General features: G+C 40.1%; 1 protein-coding gene and 1 pseudogene across 6 annotated transcripts in view; one reads left to right on the top strand and one right to left on the bottom strand.

Moving 5' to 3' along the window:
• Positions 1-811: 811 nt before the first annotated feature.
• Positions 812-21,055, top strand: part of LOC132378203 (C-C chemokine receptor type 9-like) — a 61,418-nt pseudogene continuing 41,174 nt past the window's right edge.
• LOC132378393 (C-C chemokine receptor type 2-like) overlaps positions 5,295-21,055 on the bottom strand; it is a 96,332-nt gene continuing 80,571 nt past the window's right edge. For 5 of the 6 annotated variants that reach the window (XM_059945274.1, XM_059945278.1, XM_059945277.1 and 2 more), the window contains 2 exons: positions 13,609-13,656; positions 5,295-7,778 (listed from right to left, as the gene is read on the bottom strand). In XM_059945274.1, coding sequence (XP_059801257.1) covers positions 6,721-7,758 — 1,038 coding nt within the window. In that variant the 5' untranslated portion in view covers positions 7,759-7,778; positions 13,609-13,656 and the 3' untranslated portion in view covers positions 5,295-6,720. Of the gene's footprint in view, positions 7,779-13,608; positions 13,660-21,055 lie in introns of all 6 variants that reach the window. The other variant, XM_059945279.1, reaches the window with a different exon arrangement.

Raw genomic sequence — 21,055 nt, 5'->3', positions numbered from 1 at the left:
TATTCAGTATAAGATAGTAAACAGATATTATTGGGCACCAACTAGACTCTACAAAATGGGGATTGTTGATAATCATTTATGCTGGAAATGCGAAAATGAGGTGGGCACATATTTTCACATGATTTGGGGGTGTTCCATGGTTCGTCCATTTTGGTGTAAAGTTCTTGATTTGTTGGGGAATTGGTTGGGTCCTACACTGCCCTCGTGCCCACGGCTTTGTCTACTGGGTGATGGGACAATGATACCTGATGTATTTTTGTTTTTATTTTATTTATTATTATTATTTTTTCTCTGATAGATTATGTATTGCATTAAACTGCTGCTGCTAAGTTAACAAATTTCACATCACGTGCCGGTGATAATAAACCTTATTCTAACTCTGATTCTGATTCTATAATAACACATTGGTCGTAATATAATTTGTGGGATTCTGACTCTAAAACTGGATCAGGCTTGTATTTATAGTCCGATATAGTTTCTATTATGAGTTTGTATTTTAAAGCAAGATTTTGGTGAATGATACTTTGCCACTTGATTGTGCCTGTGTAAGTAATCAGATTGAGTTAAACTGCTACAGGCTCCTGTAATGTGTTGGATTATTTCTGGTTTCTCTTGGCAATTTCTACATTTAGTGTCTTGAATTTATTGGTTTATTATGTTTTTTGGTAGTTTTGTGTTCACCACCTGGTCCTGTCTTGCCACAAGGAACACATCTGTTTCTGGGAAGAGGTCTCCAACTCTGAGCCAGGCATGTGACATCAGGTCTGCTCAGACTGTGCGGATGTCTTCAATGGAGGGACATGCTCTTCCATCAGTTAACTTTTTCTTCAAAGGTGAGAATTACTTCATTTCTCTGGGTTGTGTTCTCATTTAAGTTTTGTGGTGTGTACTTATCAGAATTGCATATGCCCTTGTGGAGTGCTGAATCCTGTTTTGTTGATGCAAATATACCCTTAGAAGTTTTATCTGACTGTTGTATAGATTTTTAATGTCTGTTATTCCTCTTCCCCTTCTGTCCTAGATAATATTAATCTAAGCATGTTCAAGTGTATATAATGTTTTCTGAAATTTGTCCTTTCAGTTCTTATTTTCCTTTGTAAATTTTCTAGATAGATTTCAGAACAAGATATTATGCCAAAAGAATATGTTAATATGGGTGTAAACCCCAGGTTCACCAGCTCATGTTCGTCTAGCAGAAAACAACCTTTGGCCCCACTAAACTGAGCAATCATGTTTGTGTGGATGCTGTGTAATGCACCACACAGTTACAAACCCATGACACAAAATATCAGACAGTATACCATATGTGATTAAATGATCAAACTTAATGAATCTTAATCTGAATATAGGGTTAGTAATGAAAATAAAAAAGGGCCCAAATCAAGCAAAAGTCAAAAGTGCTCGTTGGAGCTCACTCAGTAGTCATTCTTCCACCATCGATCTCCTCCGAGCGTCACTGACCTTCAGACCCTCAGATCTCAGTTCACTCCATCTGCTGGTCTACCAGCTCTCTCCACACGTGTCTTCTCTCTTCATCTCTCCTCGACAAAGACCGTGAAAAACCTCCTTCCAGATTCACAAGACAGAGCAACAATCTCTGATTGGCTAACATGCATACCACAGTCCTGTCATCTCCAGCTGTAACCCAAACATTACTGCTACAGAGAAACCGTCACTCCAGCAGTGAACAGCATAGAGAAGCCCTTAGCAGTGAAACATTACAAAGAAGCCATTACATTAGCCATTACAGCGCAATACATGGGTAAACCAAAAGTGCTTGTTGTCTTTTGAGCTCTGCTTGGAAGATTTTTGTAAGCCTTCTTGTACTTCTGTAACTGTCAAATGTTTTCCTTTTACAACACCATGATCTATTTTCTTCTTTGTTGATATCCCAGATACTTAGATGTTTCATATTCGTCCACCAGTTGGAATTTATCCTGCTGCTCTGTTTTGTACTCTATTAGCCCTATTGCACCTTTCTTTATGTTTATTTTTCTGCACTTATCCAGTCCAAAGTTCATGTCTATATCTTTTGATAATTGTTCTCTTATTTGAGTTACTGATGAAGGAGCATATCATTTCAAATTGTCCATGCATAGACATTGTATCAAGGTACAATTCATTTCATTGTTTCTGATTTGATACCCAATTTTCATCAGATTAAGCAAATTAAAGAGCAAGATTAATGCTAGACAGAAACATACTGGACTTGTAGAGTCGCTCTGGAAAATGCCTCGGTTTGATTTGATAATGATGGCTGCTCTTTTTTGGTGTTTAAAGTGTGCTGATGCTTCACCCCGTGTTGAAGGAAGTATTGGGTGTAGTTTATGTATATTAAGAACTTCTATTAACCATGAGTGTTGGACAGCATCAAAAGCTTTTTGGTAGTCAACATGATTTTTATATTAATTTTTTGTGTTCTTTATCTTATTGTATTTTGTTTGTTCTTTTGACCTGAAGTGACAATTATTTCACTCCCCTTTACACTTAAGTTCTGAAGGGCCTCTGTTGTGTCGACTCTGGATGTTGCGTTCTAGCTGTCTTCATTTGATACACAAGCTAGTAAGCAAGCCAGGACAGTACAATATGGAGAGCAAGCAGTTGCCTATGCGGCAGGCTCCTTCTTGCCACGCAGTCGATGAATCCAAAGAAATGGCAGAGACCGATACAGTTTGGCACCAGTGGCATCGCGGGAGTTGGCATTCATCATTGAACTCAATGTAGGACTTCCTTTGCAACTCCAGAGCTGGAGTCTTTCCTGGGGTTTACTCCCGATGCATCCCCTATGAGTAGGTAGAGCCGCAAGACCGAGGAGGTTTGAAGTCAGTGTTTTCCTTCTCCTAGATGAGCTGTCAACTATGCCTGACACTTGATGAGCCTCATCAGCTTGAAGCAACTGGTTTTAAGATACTAGTAACCTGCTTTTGTCAGTAGAAATAGTTTCACCAGGCTTAGTAGCTAAGTCACTCATAAAAGGCAGGAACTGGACTTGGTTGTCGGAGACTATTTGAGACAGAGGCCATTGGGAGCATTTCATAGGTAGTGGTGTAGGGTAATGTAATTGTGAGAATGGCACATAATTCACAATCACCGACATTGAGTTAAGGTTTCATTTTAAGAAGCTGGTCTGACGTGATGACGGTATTACGTAAAGAGTTTTAGTGTGCTTTTGTGTGTAGATTTTGGAATTCAATAAAATGTGTTATGGGTTTCATTGAATGTAAAACACCTCATTTTGTTTTACTTGTGTAAACCTACAGTGGGAGCTTATCCCCACTACCCTCCTTCCCCTGGCTATGACAACCTTAAGGAACCACTCGTATACTGGAAATGACATTAACAGATCTTGAGAATACGTTTCATTAGTGGTGACCATATAACAGCCAGATGTTATAAAAGCATGCACAATTCACTGATAATTTTGAAAAACAGTTGTCATTACCAATCAATTCAAGAAATAGTGTGGATCAACAATGAATGTTGGCCGTGCCAATGACACTCAAAGCATGTTAATGTGGTACAAATATAAATCTGGTTACTTATGCCTTATCATGTAGTCAGTGTCTGCCCTAGATTCATTCCTAGGCTTGGTGACTCTGTAATGACACATGCCTCAACATACATTGTCAAAATGTACCAAGCTGAGATGTTGGTTAACTACTAACCTTTAGAAACACAATGTGTAAGATACTGGTGATGGGAATAGCAGCAAGTTAATGCTGAGGAAATCCTACATACTTGAATTGTTGCAGTAGGATTGGCATGAAATACGGTAGATTCTCTGACTTCTTAATATTCCTTCCTTCAATGAACCTTGATTTGAAGATTCAAAGGTCCAGGTGTGCAATTTTGTGTTCCAGTTTTAGGGAAATGTCTTCATAATGCTCCCGCCAAGCCCAAGAGCATTTCTGAGTAGTAAAGAAAAGTCTTTGAAGTAAGGGGTGAAAGGTTATTGGGAACAGCGAGGAATGAGGAGTTGAGGTTACAACCAGATCACCTAGGAGTCCATTAAAAACATTTAAAAAACAAGAAGCTTCATTGAAGAGGAGAAGCAAACAAGGGCTTTCAGTGATATGAATACACACTGAAGTATAAAATTGGATTCTTTAATCTGGAAAGGAGGCAGAAAATACTATAAGATTCTTGCTAGATATCAATGAAAATGAGCCTGGTGTTATGCTAAGATCACAAAGGAGTGTTCTCAGTAGATCAAGAGCAAGCCAGAGTAAGGCTAAGATAGAATCAAGGGTACATTATGGGAGGTTCTGGGGAAATGACTCGTTAACATGACTTATAACCAGATTGGAAGCATTGCAGTACTAGATACACCTGCAGAGGATGTTTCTGAAGATTGAGAACCTTGCATTATATTTAGATTTATTCCTATGTTAATTATTATAATTTGTTTGGTAGTTCGTGCCCAAATGCATCATCTGAGGAAGGTAGCAAAGTTCTTAGCGTGAATATGTTCATTGATTGTGGTGTTGTTCTTTCTATCTTTTCCCAGTTAAACGTAAAATAGATTACCTATGTATATGTAGTTTCATGATTTATGTATACTTGCTATTGTGTGTGACTATTACTTTAATATTTTTTGGCGAGGGGGGTTCACTATTATCTTAAGCAGAGATGTTACATGGTTAAAAATGGAATATTTTAAACCATGTAACACAGGGGTGTCAAACTCATTTTAGGTCACGGGCCGGATTGGGCAAAATGCAGCTTCATGCGGGCTGGATCAGTCGGGCGCATGCGAACGCAGCTTTCATTGCCTCCGTTTTTTCAGTCTGTTCTCATGTGTCTCAGTCTCTGCTATAACTACAAAGTGTTTCACTTCACAAATTCCATTTCTTATGAAGAAGACTGCTGAGCAAGCATTATTTTTATGATTGGTATTAACTTACAATCATAGGCTTCATATCGCTGGGCCATTAATAATTAAAATAATAGATCTATCTAAAATGATCTCGCGGGCCCGATATAATTGTACGTCGGGCCGGATATGGCCCGCGGGCCTTGAGTTTGACACCTATGATATAACACAACTAAATTGAGGGTAATCGTTGCAAATAAAAAGCATATTCCTTTGATACTCCTGATATAGTGCAAGTAGAACTCCATCCATGGTGTTTTCTAAGTCCTCAATTTCTTTCCTCTTTAACTGACAAATAATTGTGATATCACAATTTATTAAAATAAAAGGTAACGTGTGCAAGAAACAATAAACTCCTTTTATTTTTTTCTTTCACTCTTTCGACATTGTCACTTTCATTGTCACTTTCATTGACACTTTCAACATTGTCAGGCTCAGCAATAATTAGTAGCACAATTTCTCAATCCCAGGACATGTAGACAAGTTAAAGTTACAGAAGTGATATTGAATTCAAAAGCAACACAAAGCTGATCATGAATGAAAGCATGGCTACATTTGTGCTGAGAAGCCAGTCTGAAGTTGAGAGTAAAAAAACATTTCAAACATTTCTGATATGTCGCTTTCTGGTTTAGATTTCTTAACATCTCATTATTTTACATCAAAACTTATCATCACATTTACTAAACGAAGGCATCATAAATTGCAAAGGTAATAATTTGACTTCAAATATACTTTCTAAAACAGATTTAAAAAACAAAGTATTATATATACAAAGGGAGCAAGAAAGTAGCTGGGAAAAGGTTAGATGATCAAGGAAGTAAGAGGGAATTTATGTATGGAGCAACAGGAAATGGGTATGTGCTAAATGAGTACTTTTCAACTGCATTCATCGAGAAGAAGAGTATGGATGGTGAGTTTAGGGAGGGATAAGTTGATATTTTAAGGAATGTTGATAATAAGGTGGAACTTATTGGCTTGAAAAACATTAAGGGAGATAATTCCTCATGGCCTGATAGAATTTACCTCAGGGTGGAGATTGCTGGGGTTCAGCAAAGAACTTAGCATCATCTTTAGAAGGCTGGGCAATAGATAATGTTGTCCCTTTGTTTAGGAAGGGCAACGACAACAAACTGGGGAATGAGACTCACATCGGCAGTAGGGAACTATTGAAGAAGATTCTTAGGAATAAGATTTACACATGTTTGGAAAAGCATTGGCTTATTAGGGAGAGTCAGCATGCCTTTGAATGTAGAACTTAATGGAACAGTACAGCATAGGAACCGGCCCTTTGGTCCAAACTGTGTGCATTGACCAAGCTACCAATCAAAATAATCCTATTAGCATGCACCACTTTTATCCCTCTGCTCTCTTGACGATCCACGTGTTTGTCCAAATACCTCTTAATTGTGGCGAGTGTACCTACTTCAAACAATTCCACTGGCAGCATGCTCCATGCAACTACCACTCTCTGCTTAGGAAGAAAACTTGGCTCACAAATCTCCTTTAAGACTTCCCAACCCCCCACCATAAAATCTGTGCCTTGTCATATCGATATTTCTGCCCTGGGATAAAAGAATCTGAATTCGAATCTGACAATTTACCCTCTCTACGCCTTTCGTAAATTTATATATTTCTATCAGGTTGCCCCTTAGTTTCTAATCCTCTAGTGTCTCCTTATGGATAATATTCCCTAATCCAGCAAAATCCTGGCGAACCTTTCCTGTTCTTTCCAAATCCTCCACAACTTTCCTGTGGTGTGGCAATCAGCTCTGCACACAATGCTCTTTGCATCACAGTGGGTGGAAACAGGCCAGGCCCTCTGCTGTGCTGTTCTACCTTGCATGTTTTTACCAGTTATTTGTTGTATCATTTCCATCAGATCCTTCTAAATTGGTATTCCTGCTGACACTTATCTGCACAGGACAAGCCAGACTATAGGGTATACAATGGCCGCAGAAATAAATTAGGTGCCTTCTAAATTTTTCACCAACAAAAGCATAAAAAATGGGATTGAGGCAGCAATGGAAATAAGCTATGCTGTGAGAGATGGTATATGCATAATCCATGCGTTTATCATAATCACAGTTCTGAGAATCTAGTATATTGAGCTCCTCCAAAGATCTCAAAAAAATCACAACATTGTATGGTGCCCAACACAGGAAAAAGACCACTACAATGGAGAATATTACTCTTAGGGTCCTGTGTTTCTGTACTGTTCTGCACTTTATTATTGTTTGAATTATCTTAAAATAGCAGTATACGATGATAATCAATGGAAGAATGAAGAACAATGCATTTTGTTGAGAATTTTTCAATAGTATCCATGGAACTGAAGTAGATTTTGGGTAGGTATTGTCACAAATAAACTTATTATCATCGCCCTTCATAGATTCGGAAAACAGAAACTCAGGGATGGTTGCGATTATACTAACTAGCCAGACAAAAGTGCTTGTTATTGCTGCGTAGCGAACTTTTCTGGATCTCACAGCACTTATTGCGTGAACAACTGCAAGGTACCGATCAATTGTCATCAGTGTTAGGAACATTATGCCACTGTAAAAGCCAATATTAAATACTGCACTCATTATTTTGCACATTACATTCCCAAAGATCCATCCCAATATATGGTGCACTGCCCAGAAGGGGAGGCTAATAGCAGAAAGCAAATCTGAAATGGCAAGATTAAGAATGAATATATTTGTAATTGTTTTTAGGTATTCATATTTTACCAATATCACCAAAACCAGTCCATTTCCAAGTAGACTCAACATCAGCACAAGTGAATAAAATGGAGGCATCAGTTGCTTTGCAAAATCGTTGACGGGCTCTTTATCACAAATAAATTCATAGTCACTATAATCTGGATATTCCGTTGTGACGTTCATCGTTGGTAGATAGAAGGAATCTGCTTTTCAAAAAAAGATATTTAAATCATTTCTACATGGTTTGCCTTTTAGTTAATTTAAAATTTCACAGAAAACACTGTGCTATCTTTCATTAAATTCTTTTGCCCTTTTTACTCGATTAAACCTTTGTCGAAATAATTCTTTGTATCAGAATTTTAACCTTTTGTACTTGCCATCCTATTGTGCAATTTTATGCTCTGGATTGCTGTGGAAGTTCTACTAGTGGTCCTCAGGGCAATAATCAGAAGGCACCCTGACCAGGGGTTTAGAAGTCATGTAACCTGCAAAGGTCTTTTAAAAGGCAAATGATAAACAGGGATCAGATTATGGACATTAATTCCCTAAACCAGGAGACTGAAGGCAAAGGAATTATTCCATTTACAAGAATCCATGGTGAACCATGCTACTGAAATGCAGGTCAGAGAGGAGATCAAATTGCTGAGTTGTATCAGATGCAGGAAAGTCCCGGTAGCAAGGTCAAATGGCCCTGGAAATGCAACTGTATTAAAGATTAAAAATTAGCTTTATTTATTATGTGTACTTGAAACATACAGGGAAATGCGTCACCTGCATCACAGTCTGAGAAGTAATGTAAAGCTGACATAGCGTGCCCACAAATTACTAACCCTTACTAACCCGTACGTCTTTAGAATGTGGAAGAAAACCACAAACTCCTTACAGAGACTGGCAGGCATTGATGTCACATAACCGATGCAGTAGCATCAGAATTATAATCTTGAATGACTCTGTTAAAAACATCAGTGCCTTCCACCTGAAAATTACATGCATGCATCAATTCCTTGAACTTGAACAAAACAGGTCTTCTTAGATCCGATTCTTCATGGTATGCACAGTTTAATCTGCACCTGTATTTGCTCCACTCAGTGGATTTCATTCATGAAGCCTGTTTATTAGAATGGCTCTTGAAAGATGTTGGCCCCTGCTCTTTAAATTATCAAGTATCAGTGATCAAAGCCTCTTTGCTATTGACTCTTGGCCAGAGGGCAGGGACCATCATTCTTCACTCCATGGACCTGATGAATGCTTCTTGTTGATTCAATTCACCATTCAGAAGATCGCAAGTGGATATTTCAAATGGTTTGTGGGGTAAAATTGTGCAATCAGGTTAATTCTGTGGTAATGCCCAGCAGGGATATTAAATCAGCAGATTAGTAATGCTGTGCTTAGCTCTATAAATTTATGCATTCTATAATATCGAAGGAAGAAAGTGGTGCTACTTATTGATGCCTGGACTAAAACTTAAATTCCTGAAACTATTTTATTATGTGATTTGATGTGATACAGTTTCCAATATTCCAATCAACTTTGATACTGGCATATTTTTATTCTATTATTCCTCAGTAATGAATCTGGTTTGAGATGGTGCCACCAAAGGTATGTGACAGCTCACTGGCATCCAGTTTCTAGAATGTGGCACTACTCAGTGCTTGGACAACTTAAATACTGGTCCAGGTAGATCGGAAGCCTGAGTGTTGGGTTTGGAGGCAAGGGTCGGGTTGATTTTGCTCGCTGTCCTGCGAATGTTTATCCTTTTCTCCATGGTGCCAAGGCTGTGAAGTTAGCCAGCTGCTGTGTGTTTCTGCCCCGCTGGTGTGGTGAACTTGGGGCTGAGGCTTTGGGCCCACTCCAGCTGCTCTGGGAATGGATCTGGGATGGGGTGCTTTTGGCTTGCTTCTGTTGTGTGTCTGTGTTTTTACTCTCTCTATTTCCCTGCACCATGGTTTTTGGTCTTCCTTTATTGGATTATTCGGGTCTCTCGCTTTGCGGCTGCTGGTAAGCAGACAAATTTCAAGGTGTATAAATAAAATATTCTTTGATAATAAATGTAGTTTTTGAATTTAAATCAGAGCTTAAATGTGAAATCATGTGTCTTAAATGCTAATATAAACTATGCACTTGACGTTCAGTCCTCTGACCTTCCCATGTACACAGCTGATAAAAATATAAAGAGATTACGGATGAAGTGATTAGCTTTATTTGTCACATGTACATCAAAACAAACAGTGAGATGTGTCACTTGTGTCACAGTCTGAGGACATGCTGGGGACATCCCACAAGTATCGCCATGCCTCAGCACCAACTTGGATGCCCACAATTTACTAATCCTACCCTGTACATCTTTGAGATGTGGCAAGAATATGGAGCACCCAGAGGCAACCCATGGGTCATGAGGAGAACACCCAAACTTACAGACAGCAGCAGGATCTGAACCCCAATCACAAGCACTGTAAGAGTGCTATGCTAACCGCTACACTACCAGGTCAGGTGCAGTATAGGATTTGCTGAAGGAGGGTACTGCTGGAGCAACACAAACAAAATGCTGGAGGAACTCAGCAGTTCGGGCAGCATCTGTGGAAATGAGTAAGCAGTCAACTGCTGGAGTTCATCGGGACATTGCTGAAGGTTTGTCAAAGGTTGTGAATAGTGTTTCTTTTAGATAAGGAGGCAGCAAACAACATGTCAAATGATCCAGCCCAAGGTTCATACCATTCAGAAGCTTTCATTACCCCTTTCTCTTTCTCCTCAAAGAAAAGTTATCTTGTGAGTTCATTCAGCTGCGGTAGTAATGAGAACCAACTTTCTCAGGAAGAAGCGTGAGATAAACAAGGAGGCAGTCAGTTTACACAAATCTTTGACCCATCAATTGTTCTTTTATATTTGATACAAGCCTATTAACCTCCCTTTTCTGCAATCTTATCAATAATACCTGCCAATAATCTGCCTTGATGTTGTTTCTCTTCTGTAGTTGTAAAACAGGAACACATCCAGTCTGTGGCACTGTGCGGCTTCCAAATCTGCTAATCACCTCACAGCTTTGAGGCATGTTGATTTTAAAATCAATAATGACAAAGATAACTTACAGAAATTGTTTAGGATGGACTCAGAATAAAGTTAATAATGAGTGACGTAATGGACCTGACTGTCATTTTCCTGGGAACACAAATGAGGGAGAGAACAGAGCGACTGTAAGATATATTTTCCACCTCCTAAACCTGATCAGAATTCTCTTGGCTAGTTTATATTTAATAAACGTCTTATCTTGAAGTTTCATGGGGTAAATGGAGAGGTAGAATGGTAGCAGAATAGGACTTTCATCCATCGGGTAATTTTACCATGTCAGAATCTGTTCAGCTAATTTACTTAAATATTTATTGGCAGCCCAGAGCTTCATCTCCAGTGTAAAATGGAAATAAATATCTCTTGTGGAAGTATTCCTTAGCTAAGGTATTTACAACTCACTTGAGCTCCAGATCAGCATCTCCTTCCATGTAAATCTAAGTCAGATACTTCTAGCTCCATTTCTTGGAGACATTTTAGCTAGCACCGTACTTTAGGCCAGGTACTATGAAATCACCTCAAGTACTTCTCAGGCCAGAGAACTAGCTGACCCAAGTTATTTCCACTCACTGAAAGCTGCGTGCACACAAATTGTATGTGCAGACCTTAAAATTCTGAACTGAATGAGAATGACGGGGTCAAATCGGAAGAAGCCTGACAAATGAGGAATTGGAACAGTGAGGAGATGAGGAGATAAGTTGCAGAGGCTTGGAACGCTGCCTCTCTCAAAAACAAACAAAAAAGGCAGGCCACTGTGACAAAAGCTTGAATGATCTTGTGAAAGCAGGAAAGGTTAGAATCTTGCCAAATTTTCTTTTACATTTTGTTCATCTGAGATATGAGGGCCTTGTGCCAAATCAACCTCATGTTGTAAATTAAACTGTGAATAATGATTCACAGTTTAATTTTTCTAAGTCATTATTCATAGAACTAACTCCAGCTGAGTGTTCTCTTTGTTTTCTATTTGAACACCCAAAATCTAGTCTCTGTTAAACTGTTCTTTAAGTTCCTTCATTGATTATGAACTATCTTAAGAGATAACATTCAGAAACTTGAATTGTTGTTAAACAAATATAAACCGATGGCGGCAAACTCGATAGAAGAATATTGACTTGGATTACATGTCATGAATGATAGCTTGCAATGAAACATACAAAGTGAAGGTGACCAGTACGTTGATTTCAGATGGCATGAATGAAAATGGATCATAGTTTAGCAGTTTTCTTTCTTCAACAGTTGTAAGATCAGTGAAACACTTATTATTTCTTGTTGCTGTTTGGTGTGACTTGTCAGTTTTTCTGTGCAATGGGGAGGGTGCTGGGCGTCTATTTCTTGCCGTGTGCTCCATTTGTCTTTCTGCATGGGGAGGAGGTTTCATGTTGCCATATGTGCGATTTGTTTTTTTTGTGAGCAGAGGGGTTTATGTTTTTCTTTGAATGACTTCCATTGGGGCTATCCAGAGAAGATATATTTCGGATACATACTTTGAATCTTTTTAGAAGTTGAAATTAATTATCAATAATCTTGAAAAGCAATATTTAAATGTTGTGTGTACATTTGTGGGTATAATTGAATGGTGCTTTTGGTGTTTTCTGTGGACTTTTTCAGGATGCTGGAGGAGATGATCACAAAATTTTCCAGATGTACGCAGAATATGTTGGGTCTAAATGGACTCTTAACTGAAATGAACTGCAACTATTTCAAAATGATTGTATGGAAAAATAATGATAGAGTTTTAAGCCAGCATATTTTTAAAGCAATTTGGAAATTACCAAACTATGTTTTGCCACAGATCAGCTCAAAGAATTTCATTATGGTAAGTTGTAGAGGCATTATACACGAGGAAAGGCCCTCAGCCTACAGGATCCACATTAATCTACCGTGGAGCAACTTACCAGTGGTCAAGTAACCTACCAGCTCACACAATATGAGAGAAAACTGGAGCAACTGGAGGCAACCTAGATGGGCAGGGGTAAACAGTCAAATTGCACACAGGCATCACAGGAAGTCAGGATTGAATCCATGCGACTAGGCCGAAACGGCCAGCTGTGCCATTGTGCTTCTGTTAGTGAATGGAAATTCGCAATACACTGAAGAAAACATTTATAAAGACACTTCCCACTATATCCTTAGAGCTAGTCATGCTTCATTGAAGAGGAATGGTCTTAGTCCACGTGGGTCATGTACTGTAAAGAAGGATTTTAATGAGTAGTGGAAGCTGTGTGCGGGCATGTAATCAATCCATCATTCATAATCTTTGTTAGGGTCAACCAAACCTATAGATGGAAACATCAAATTTCTCTCCAAGGAAGTACTTACAAACACAAACAACAACACACACAAAATGCTGGTGGAACACAGCAGGCCAGGCAGCATCTATAGGAGAAGCACTGTCGACATTTCGGGCCGAGACCCTTTGTCAGGACTAACCGAAAGGAAAGATAGTAAGAGATTTGAAAGTAGTGGGGGGAGAGGGAAATGAGAAATGATAGGAGAAGACCGGAGGGGGTGGGATGAAGCTAAGAGCTGGAAAGGTGATTGGTGAAAGTGATACCGAGCTGGAGAAGGGAAAGGATCATGGGACGGGAGGCCTCGGGAGAAAGAAAGAAGGGGGAGGAAGCACCAGAGGGAGATGGAGAACAGGCAAACAACTAAATATGTCAGGGATGGGATAAGAAGGGGAGGAGGGGCATTAACGGAAGTTAGAAAAGTCAATGTTCATGCCATCAGGTTGGAGGCTACCCAGCCAGTATATAAGGTGTTATTCCTCCAACCTGAGTTTGGATTCATTTTGACAATAGAGGAGGCCATGGATAGACATATCAGAATGGGAATGGGATGTGGAATTAAAATGTGTGGCCACTGGGAGATCCTGATTTTTCTGGCGGACCCTACACAATAATATTCTTAACACCCACTTCTGATTTAAAAAAAACTCTCTGACTAGCTAATAAAACAAAATGTACATACCTAAGCAGAGTGAGGTCCTTCTGTATTAAATGGAGACAAGGAATAAATCTACTGGGGGAAAATAAATGAATAATATTAATGAGTTGCATAAACAAAGTGGACACAGTTATTGGAATTAAATTAACTGCATACATATATCTAACATCTGATTTTTTTAACTGAGTTGAAGGACTAATTTTCCACTTATACTGTCCAGTTTTTGAAAAATTAAAGAGAAAATATAATCCTGCTTTCCAAATTTCAAATGTCGAAGTAAATGTATTATCAAAGTACATATACGTTGCCACATACAATGCTGAGATTTATTTTCTTGCAGGCATTCACAGTAAATACAAAGAAACACAATAGAATCAATGAAAAATCGCACGCAAGATGGACAAACAACCAATGTGCAAAAGACAACAAGTTGTACAAATACATGAAGAAACCCCCCCCCAAACAATATCATAATAATCAGTAAATAAGCAACAAATATTGAGACCATGAGATAAAGTTTGTGGGAACAGTTCAGTGATGAGCAGTGGTGTGAAGTTAGCCCCATTGGTTCAAGAGCCTGATGGTTGAGGGGTAGTAACTGTTCCTCAACATGGTGGTGTGAGTCCTGACGCTCCTGCGCCTCCTTCCTGATGGCAGCAGCGAGAAGAGACCATGACTTGGGTGTCTGGTGGTCTTTGATGATTGATGTAGCTTTCCTGTGACAATACTCCATATAGATGTGCTTATTGGTGGGAAGGGTTTTATCAGTGATGGACTGGGTCATATTCACTACTTTTAGTAAGATTTTCCATACAAGAGCATTGGTGCTTCCATACCAGACCATGATGCAACCAGTCAATATACTCTCCACGACACATCTAAGAAGTTTATCAAAGTTTTTGATATCATGCCAAATTTTCACCAATTTTTAAGGAAGTAGAGGCATTGCCATATTTTCTTCATAATTGCACTTGGGTGCTGGGCCCAGGATAAATCCTCTGAAATGATAATACCAAGGAATTTTAAATTGCCGACCTTCTCCATCTCGGATCCCCTGATGCGGGCTGGCTCATGGACCTCTGGTTTCCTCATCCTGATGTCAATAACCAGCTCCGTGGTCTTGATGACATTGAATGAGAGATTGTTGTTGTGGCACCTCTCAGCCAGGTTTTCAATTTTCCTCCTATATGCTGATTCGTCAGCACCTTTCATTTGGCCAACAACAGTGATGTCATCAGCAAACTTAAATACAGCATTGGAGCTGTGCTTAGCCTCACAGACATAAGTATAAAGTAAATAGAGTAGATGGCTAAGCACACAGGCAAAGTAGTGCAGAGGTGCCTATTTGAACAACTTTTGGCTAGAGGTGAATTTGAATTTGAATAGTTAAATAGATCAATACCAAAATGTAGTTAAGTAATCGTGATGATAATGTAATTTTATTGTGAAAACTCATTTGATTCATGAATGTCTTTTACAGGAGACATCTACCACATCTAACATGTCCGATATATTTGTATATCTGGATCCACAGCAATGTGATTAATTCTCCTCCACACTTCCAAACTGCCTAGAAGGTGAATGTAAGAAAAAGTAGGATTGTACAATAAATGCCTTGCCAGTGTTAGCCACATTCTGTGAAAGACTTGCTTGAATACATTTGTTATCTTCTACCTTTGAAGATTGTGTTTACTGATAACCATTTGTGGTTTCTTTGCTCCTCCTAGGTTACCTTTTGTCCTCACCTATGATTCTACTGGCCTCCATGTCCAGCACATAATTCTCCATAACTTCCAAACTGCCAATGGGATCCCACCACCAGGCACATCTTTCCCTCCCCCCACTCCCACTTTCCATTTTCCACAGGGATCGCTCCCTATGTGACTCCCTTGTCCATTTATCCCTCCCCACTGATTTCCCTCCTGACACTTATCCTTACAAGTGAAACAAGTGCTACACCTTCCCCTACACCTCCTCCCTCACTACCATTCAGGGCCCTAAACAGTCCTGCCAGGTGAGGCGACACTTCACCTGTGTGTCTGTTGGGGTCATCTACTGTGTTTGGTGCTGGCGGTGTGGATATTGGTGAGACCTGATGTAGACTGGGAGACCACTTCACCAAGTACCTTCGCTCCATTCGCCACAAGAAGTGGGATCTCCCAGTGGCCACCTATTTCAATTCTACTTCCCATTCCCATTCCAATATGTCAGTCCATGGCTTCCTCTACTGCCATGATGAGGCCACACTCAGGCTGAAGGAGCAACACCTCTATATTCCATTAGGGTAACCTCCAACCTGAAGGTATGAACATCAATTTCTCATATTTCCACTAACTGCTCCCCTCTCTTTCACTATTCCTCATTCCTGTTTCCCTCTTTCAGCTCACCTCCTTACCTGCCCATTACTCCCCTCTAGTACTCCTCCCCTTCCCTTTCTTGTATGGTCTTCTGTCCTCTCCTATCAGATACTCCTTCTCCAGCCCCTTATCTCTTCCACCAATCAGCTTCTCAGTACTTCACTGCTCTCCGTCTCCCTGGTTTCACCTATCACCTTGTACTTCTTCCTCCCCTCCCATCACCTTCTTACCCTGACTTCTCCACTTCCTTTTCAGTCTGGCCTGCTGAGTTCCTCCAGCATTTTGTGTCTGTTGCTTTCAATTTCCATCAGCCCCATGATTATGACATATTTGTGATTGGACAAAGCAGATTGGGAGCAGCTGTTTGAGGACAAATGCACATCTGACATGTTGGATTCCTTTAAAGGCGAATTGATTAAAGTTTGGGACAAAAGTGGTGCTGTGAAGATGAAAGTTTATGAACCTTGAATAACAAGAGATATTGTAAGTTTGATCAGAAAGAAGCATTTGTTGGATTAGACAGGCACTTGAGGAATACAAAGTGATGGGAAAGGACTTCAACGTTTAGGAGAGCTAAAAGGGGCCATGAGATGTCCTTGGCAAATAGTATCATGAATAACCCTAAGGCATTTTATACAATGTTTAAGAGGCATTTAAGCTGATACATGAACAGAAAGAAAACATGACCGATGTCATTATGGTCAGTGAGGATGTGGTGGGCTGATGGACATGTTCCTGTGCTCAGCTGTTCTATTTTCTTGCCCCCAAGACCACACAGAACTTGTAAGCCAACTCCTTTATATTTTAAGCACATTGCGGTCTACTGTCCGTGGGCAGATTTGCATCATGTCCTCCGGAGGTGTCAAATTAAAAAAGCACCTTTATCAGATGGATTTTTGGGCCATGTGCGAGAGAATACAGTGGGGGAGTGGATTTGGAACTTTGTTTAATCTTCAACCACTTTCTTCTGCAGATAACTGAAGGTTGCACTTACTCACTGAATACAATGAGGAACTTTTATTCATTGATATGCTCCCAAGATGTGATGCACATTTCCCATGGGTTATTCGTGGTTCTTTATTTTCAGAGAGCGGTGTTGTACAATGGGGAAGAGTAGGTAGACAACTCTGGCTTTGCAAGTATGTTAAGTGTAAGGCCCACTGTTTCATACACTTCAGTGAAAAACTTGTTGAATTGAAACTCAGCACCTGCTTGTGCACAAACACAAGCAACGTCTGTCTGCTGCAGATGATGACTTAAGCTCGAGGTGATGTATGTTGAAGTCTATACCAGTGACCTGTAGACCAGCTTCAGTCAAAGTTGGGAGCTTGATATTTGTGAGACACTACGGGATGCAGAGAATGATGGACGAAAGTACAGGGTGATATTGCCGTGTTGCTTAACAGTCAGCTCTAAGTTTTGGTATGCTATGGATTAAATACAAATATAAAATGGAGATAGATTTCTGGAAGTAAATAAGAACATAAGTTATAGCAATAGAATCAGACCACCTTCCAATCAAGTTTTCTCCACCATTTCATCATGGCTGATTCATTTTCCTCTCAGTCCCAATCTCCTGCCTTCTCAACATATCCCTTCCTGCCCTGACCAATCAAGAATCTATCAACCTCTGCCCTAAATATACCCAATGACTTGGCCTCCACAGCCACCTTTGGCAACAAATTCCACAGATTTGCCAATCTCTGGCTAAAGAAATTCCATAAGAACATAAGACTATAAGAAAATAGGCTATTTGACCCATCGAGTCTTCTCCACCATTCCAATTCATCTTCCTGTCAGTCCCAGTCTCCTGCCTTCCTCCCATATCCCTTCATGCCCTGACCAATCAAGAGCCTATCAACCTCCACAGCTACCCATGGCAAGGATACACCACCCTCTGGCTAGAGAAATTCCTCCTCATCCCTGTTCTGAAAAGATGGCCCTCTACTCTGAAGCTATGTCCTCTAGTCTTAGCCTCGCCCACTGTAGAAAACATTCTCTCCAAATCCACTCTTTTAATGCCTTTCACCTTTCGACAGGTTTCACTTAGGTCATTCCTCATTCTTCTGCATTCAAGTGAATACAGACCCAGAGCTATCAAACGCTTTTCTTATGGACAAGCCGTGCAACCCTGGAATCATTTCTGTAAATCTCCTTTGAACCTTCTCTAGAGTCAGCACATCCTTTCTGAGATAAGGGGCCCAGAGCTGCTCACAATACTCCAAGTGAGGCCTCACCAGTGCTTTATAAAGTCTCAATGTTACATCCTTGCTTTTACATTCTAGTCCATTTGAAATGAATGCTAACATCACATTTGCCTTCCTCACCACAGACTCAACTTTTAAATTAACCTTTAGGGAAATCTGCACAAGCACTTCCAAGTCCCTTTGCACCTCAGGTTTTGTATTTTCTCTTCATTTAGAAAAGAGTCAACCCTTTCGTTTGTTCCACCAAAGTGCATAACCATACACTTCCTGACGCTGTATTCTATCGACACTTATTTGCCCATTCTCCTGTCTAAGACCTCCTATAGCCTCTCTATATCCTCAAAGCCACCCGCCCCTCTACCTATCTTCATATTGGCTGCAAACTTTGCCACAAAGCGATCAATTCCATCACCCAAATCATTGACACATAACGTAAAAGAGATGGTTGTTGACTTCAGGAGGCACGGAGTGACCACTCCCTGCTGAACATCAATGGCTCCTTGGTAGAGATCGTAAGGAGCACCAAATTTCTTGATGTTCACCTGATGGAGAATCTCACCTGGAAGGACCAGTTCCATAGCAAAGAAAGCCCAGCAGTGTCTCTACTTTTTGCGAAGGCTGAGGAAAGTCCATCTCCCACCCCCCCATCCTCATCACATTCTACAAGGGTTGTATTGAGAGCATCCTGAGCAACTGCATCACTGCCTGGTTGGGAAATTGCACCATCTCGGATCGCAAGACCCTGCAGCGGATAGTGAGGTCAGCTGAGAAGATCATCGGGGTCTCTCTTCCCGCCATCATGGACATTTACACTACACGCTGCATCCATAAAAGAAACAACATTATGAAGGACCCCATGCACCACTCATACAATCTCTTCTCCCTCCTGCCGTCTGGGAAAAGGCTCCGAAGCATTCAGGCTCTTATGACCAGACTGTAGTGTTCTCGCTCAGGTGTAAGAGAACGCTGAACTGAACACCGAGGTAAACCGTAGTCAATGAAAACAGGATCGCAGTAAAATTAACCGTTTACTGTTCACTCTTCCACATTAACGTATGGTGAAAACTGTTGATAAAACAATACAAGATTTGCACGGTATTTGTCTCCTTCTTGATATCACATTTACATCGTAAATACTTGCAAAAATAAAACTACAACAACTACATTACATTAAAGTGCAGCATACAGTCAGAATCTACCTACGCCATTGACTGCTTTAAATACACTTCAACACAAACTATCTGCAACTCTTTAACTAATGAAAACATAAACCTTATCAACCGTCATTACTTTTAACAGAATCAGCGTTAACATTTTAATTCAACATATCGATTATCTCATGAACTTACGGCGTTGCTTCACTATGTTTCTAGTGCATAGAAAGACGCTTTTCTTGCGCCGATCCTACACATGTGAGCCCCCTCCTTCCCGTTTCTCCAAACCGGTATTTTCCCACAAGACGCGGTGAAACTGGGTGTGATGTCATCGCAAGCCGCGATATATCACAGACAACGAATTTACTTTAAACAATCCTAACTTTAACTAAAAAATGCTGACAAACGAATTACTAAAGCGAAAATATTATAAACTGAACAAATGCCATAATGGCAACACACAGACTATATAATAGTTTCTTCCCCCAAGCTATCAGACTCCTCAATACCCGAAGCCTGGACTGACACCTTGCCCTACTGTCTTGTGTATTATTTATTGTAATGCCTGCACTGTTTTTGTGCACTTTATGCAGTCCAGTGTAGGTCTGTAGTCTAGTGCAGCTTTCTCTGTGTTTTATTACGTAGTTCATTCTAGTTTTTTTTTTACTGTGTCATGTAAACCATGATCCTGAAAAACGTTGTCTCATTTTTACTATGCACTGTGCCAGCAGTTATGGTCGAAATGACAATAAAAGTTGACTTGACTTGACTTGACTTGACTTATAAGGAATCAGTCTGAACACAGACCCCAGTGGAACATTGCTAGTTACCAGCAGCCGGGCAGAAATGGCTCTCTTCATTCCCACTCTTTGCCTCCTGCCAATCAGCCACTGCTTTATCCGTGCTAGAATCTTTTCTGTAATAACATGCGCTCGTAGCCTGTTAATCAGCCTCATGTGTGGCATCTTGTCAAAGGCCTTCTGAAAATCCAAGTACACAACTTTAATCAATTCTCCTTTGTCTATCCTGCTTGTTATTTCTTCAAAGTATTGCAACAGATTTGCCAGAGAAGCACAACTAACAAAGTTAAAGTGAAAATAACATGAAGAGGGCCTTAGTTGGGAAAGTTGACAAATTTGATAGTGCTAATGAGGACTGGGAATCGTATATTGAGAGGTTGAACTGTATTGTTATGCAGGTGATGTAGAAGAGGAAAAGAAAGCCTCCAGGCTTCTGAAAGGGTGCGAAACCATAAAAGTTCTTACCCAACTTAGTAACTATTGAGAAGCCAACAAGCAAGATGTACAGCGAAGTTGTTGCAAATTTACAAAATCACTTGAGCCCTAAACCACTGGTAATAGCTGAGAGAGTTAGATTTCACAAAAGGGTCCAGTTAACGGATGAAGACATTTCTGAATATATTGCAGAACTACGCAAACTTTCTCAGTACTGTGATTTTGGAGATGGGACTTTCTGATGCAGTAAGGGACAGGTTTGTACATGCATAGTCAAAGCACTCAAAACTGACCTAATCTTAAAACTGGCATTGACCATTGCAATATTGTTAGAGACTGTAGAAAAGGATGCGTCAGAACTACAGAAATGGATTTTAGAATGTGAAGCATACAAAATGTCCCTGAAAGGTGCAAAAAAACCAAAAATGTTATCCATGTGGCAAATCCTCCCATGATGCAAATGGCTGTTGGCCCAAAGAAAAAGAGTTTGCAGGAAGTGTCACAGACAAGGTCACATT

Source organism: Hypanus sabinus, chromosome 20 (genome assembly GCF_030144855.1).
Source record: "Hypanus sabinus isolate sHypSab1 chromosome 20, sHypSab1.hap1, whole genome shotgun sequence".
NCBI lineage: Eukaryota > Metazoa > Chordata > Chondrichthyes > Myliobatiformes > Dasyatidae > Hypanus > Hypanus sabinus.
The sequence above is the reverse complement of the archived record's forward strand: the minus strand, read 5'-3'. Positions and strand labels throughout refer to the sequence as shown.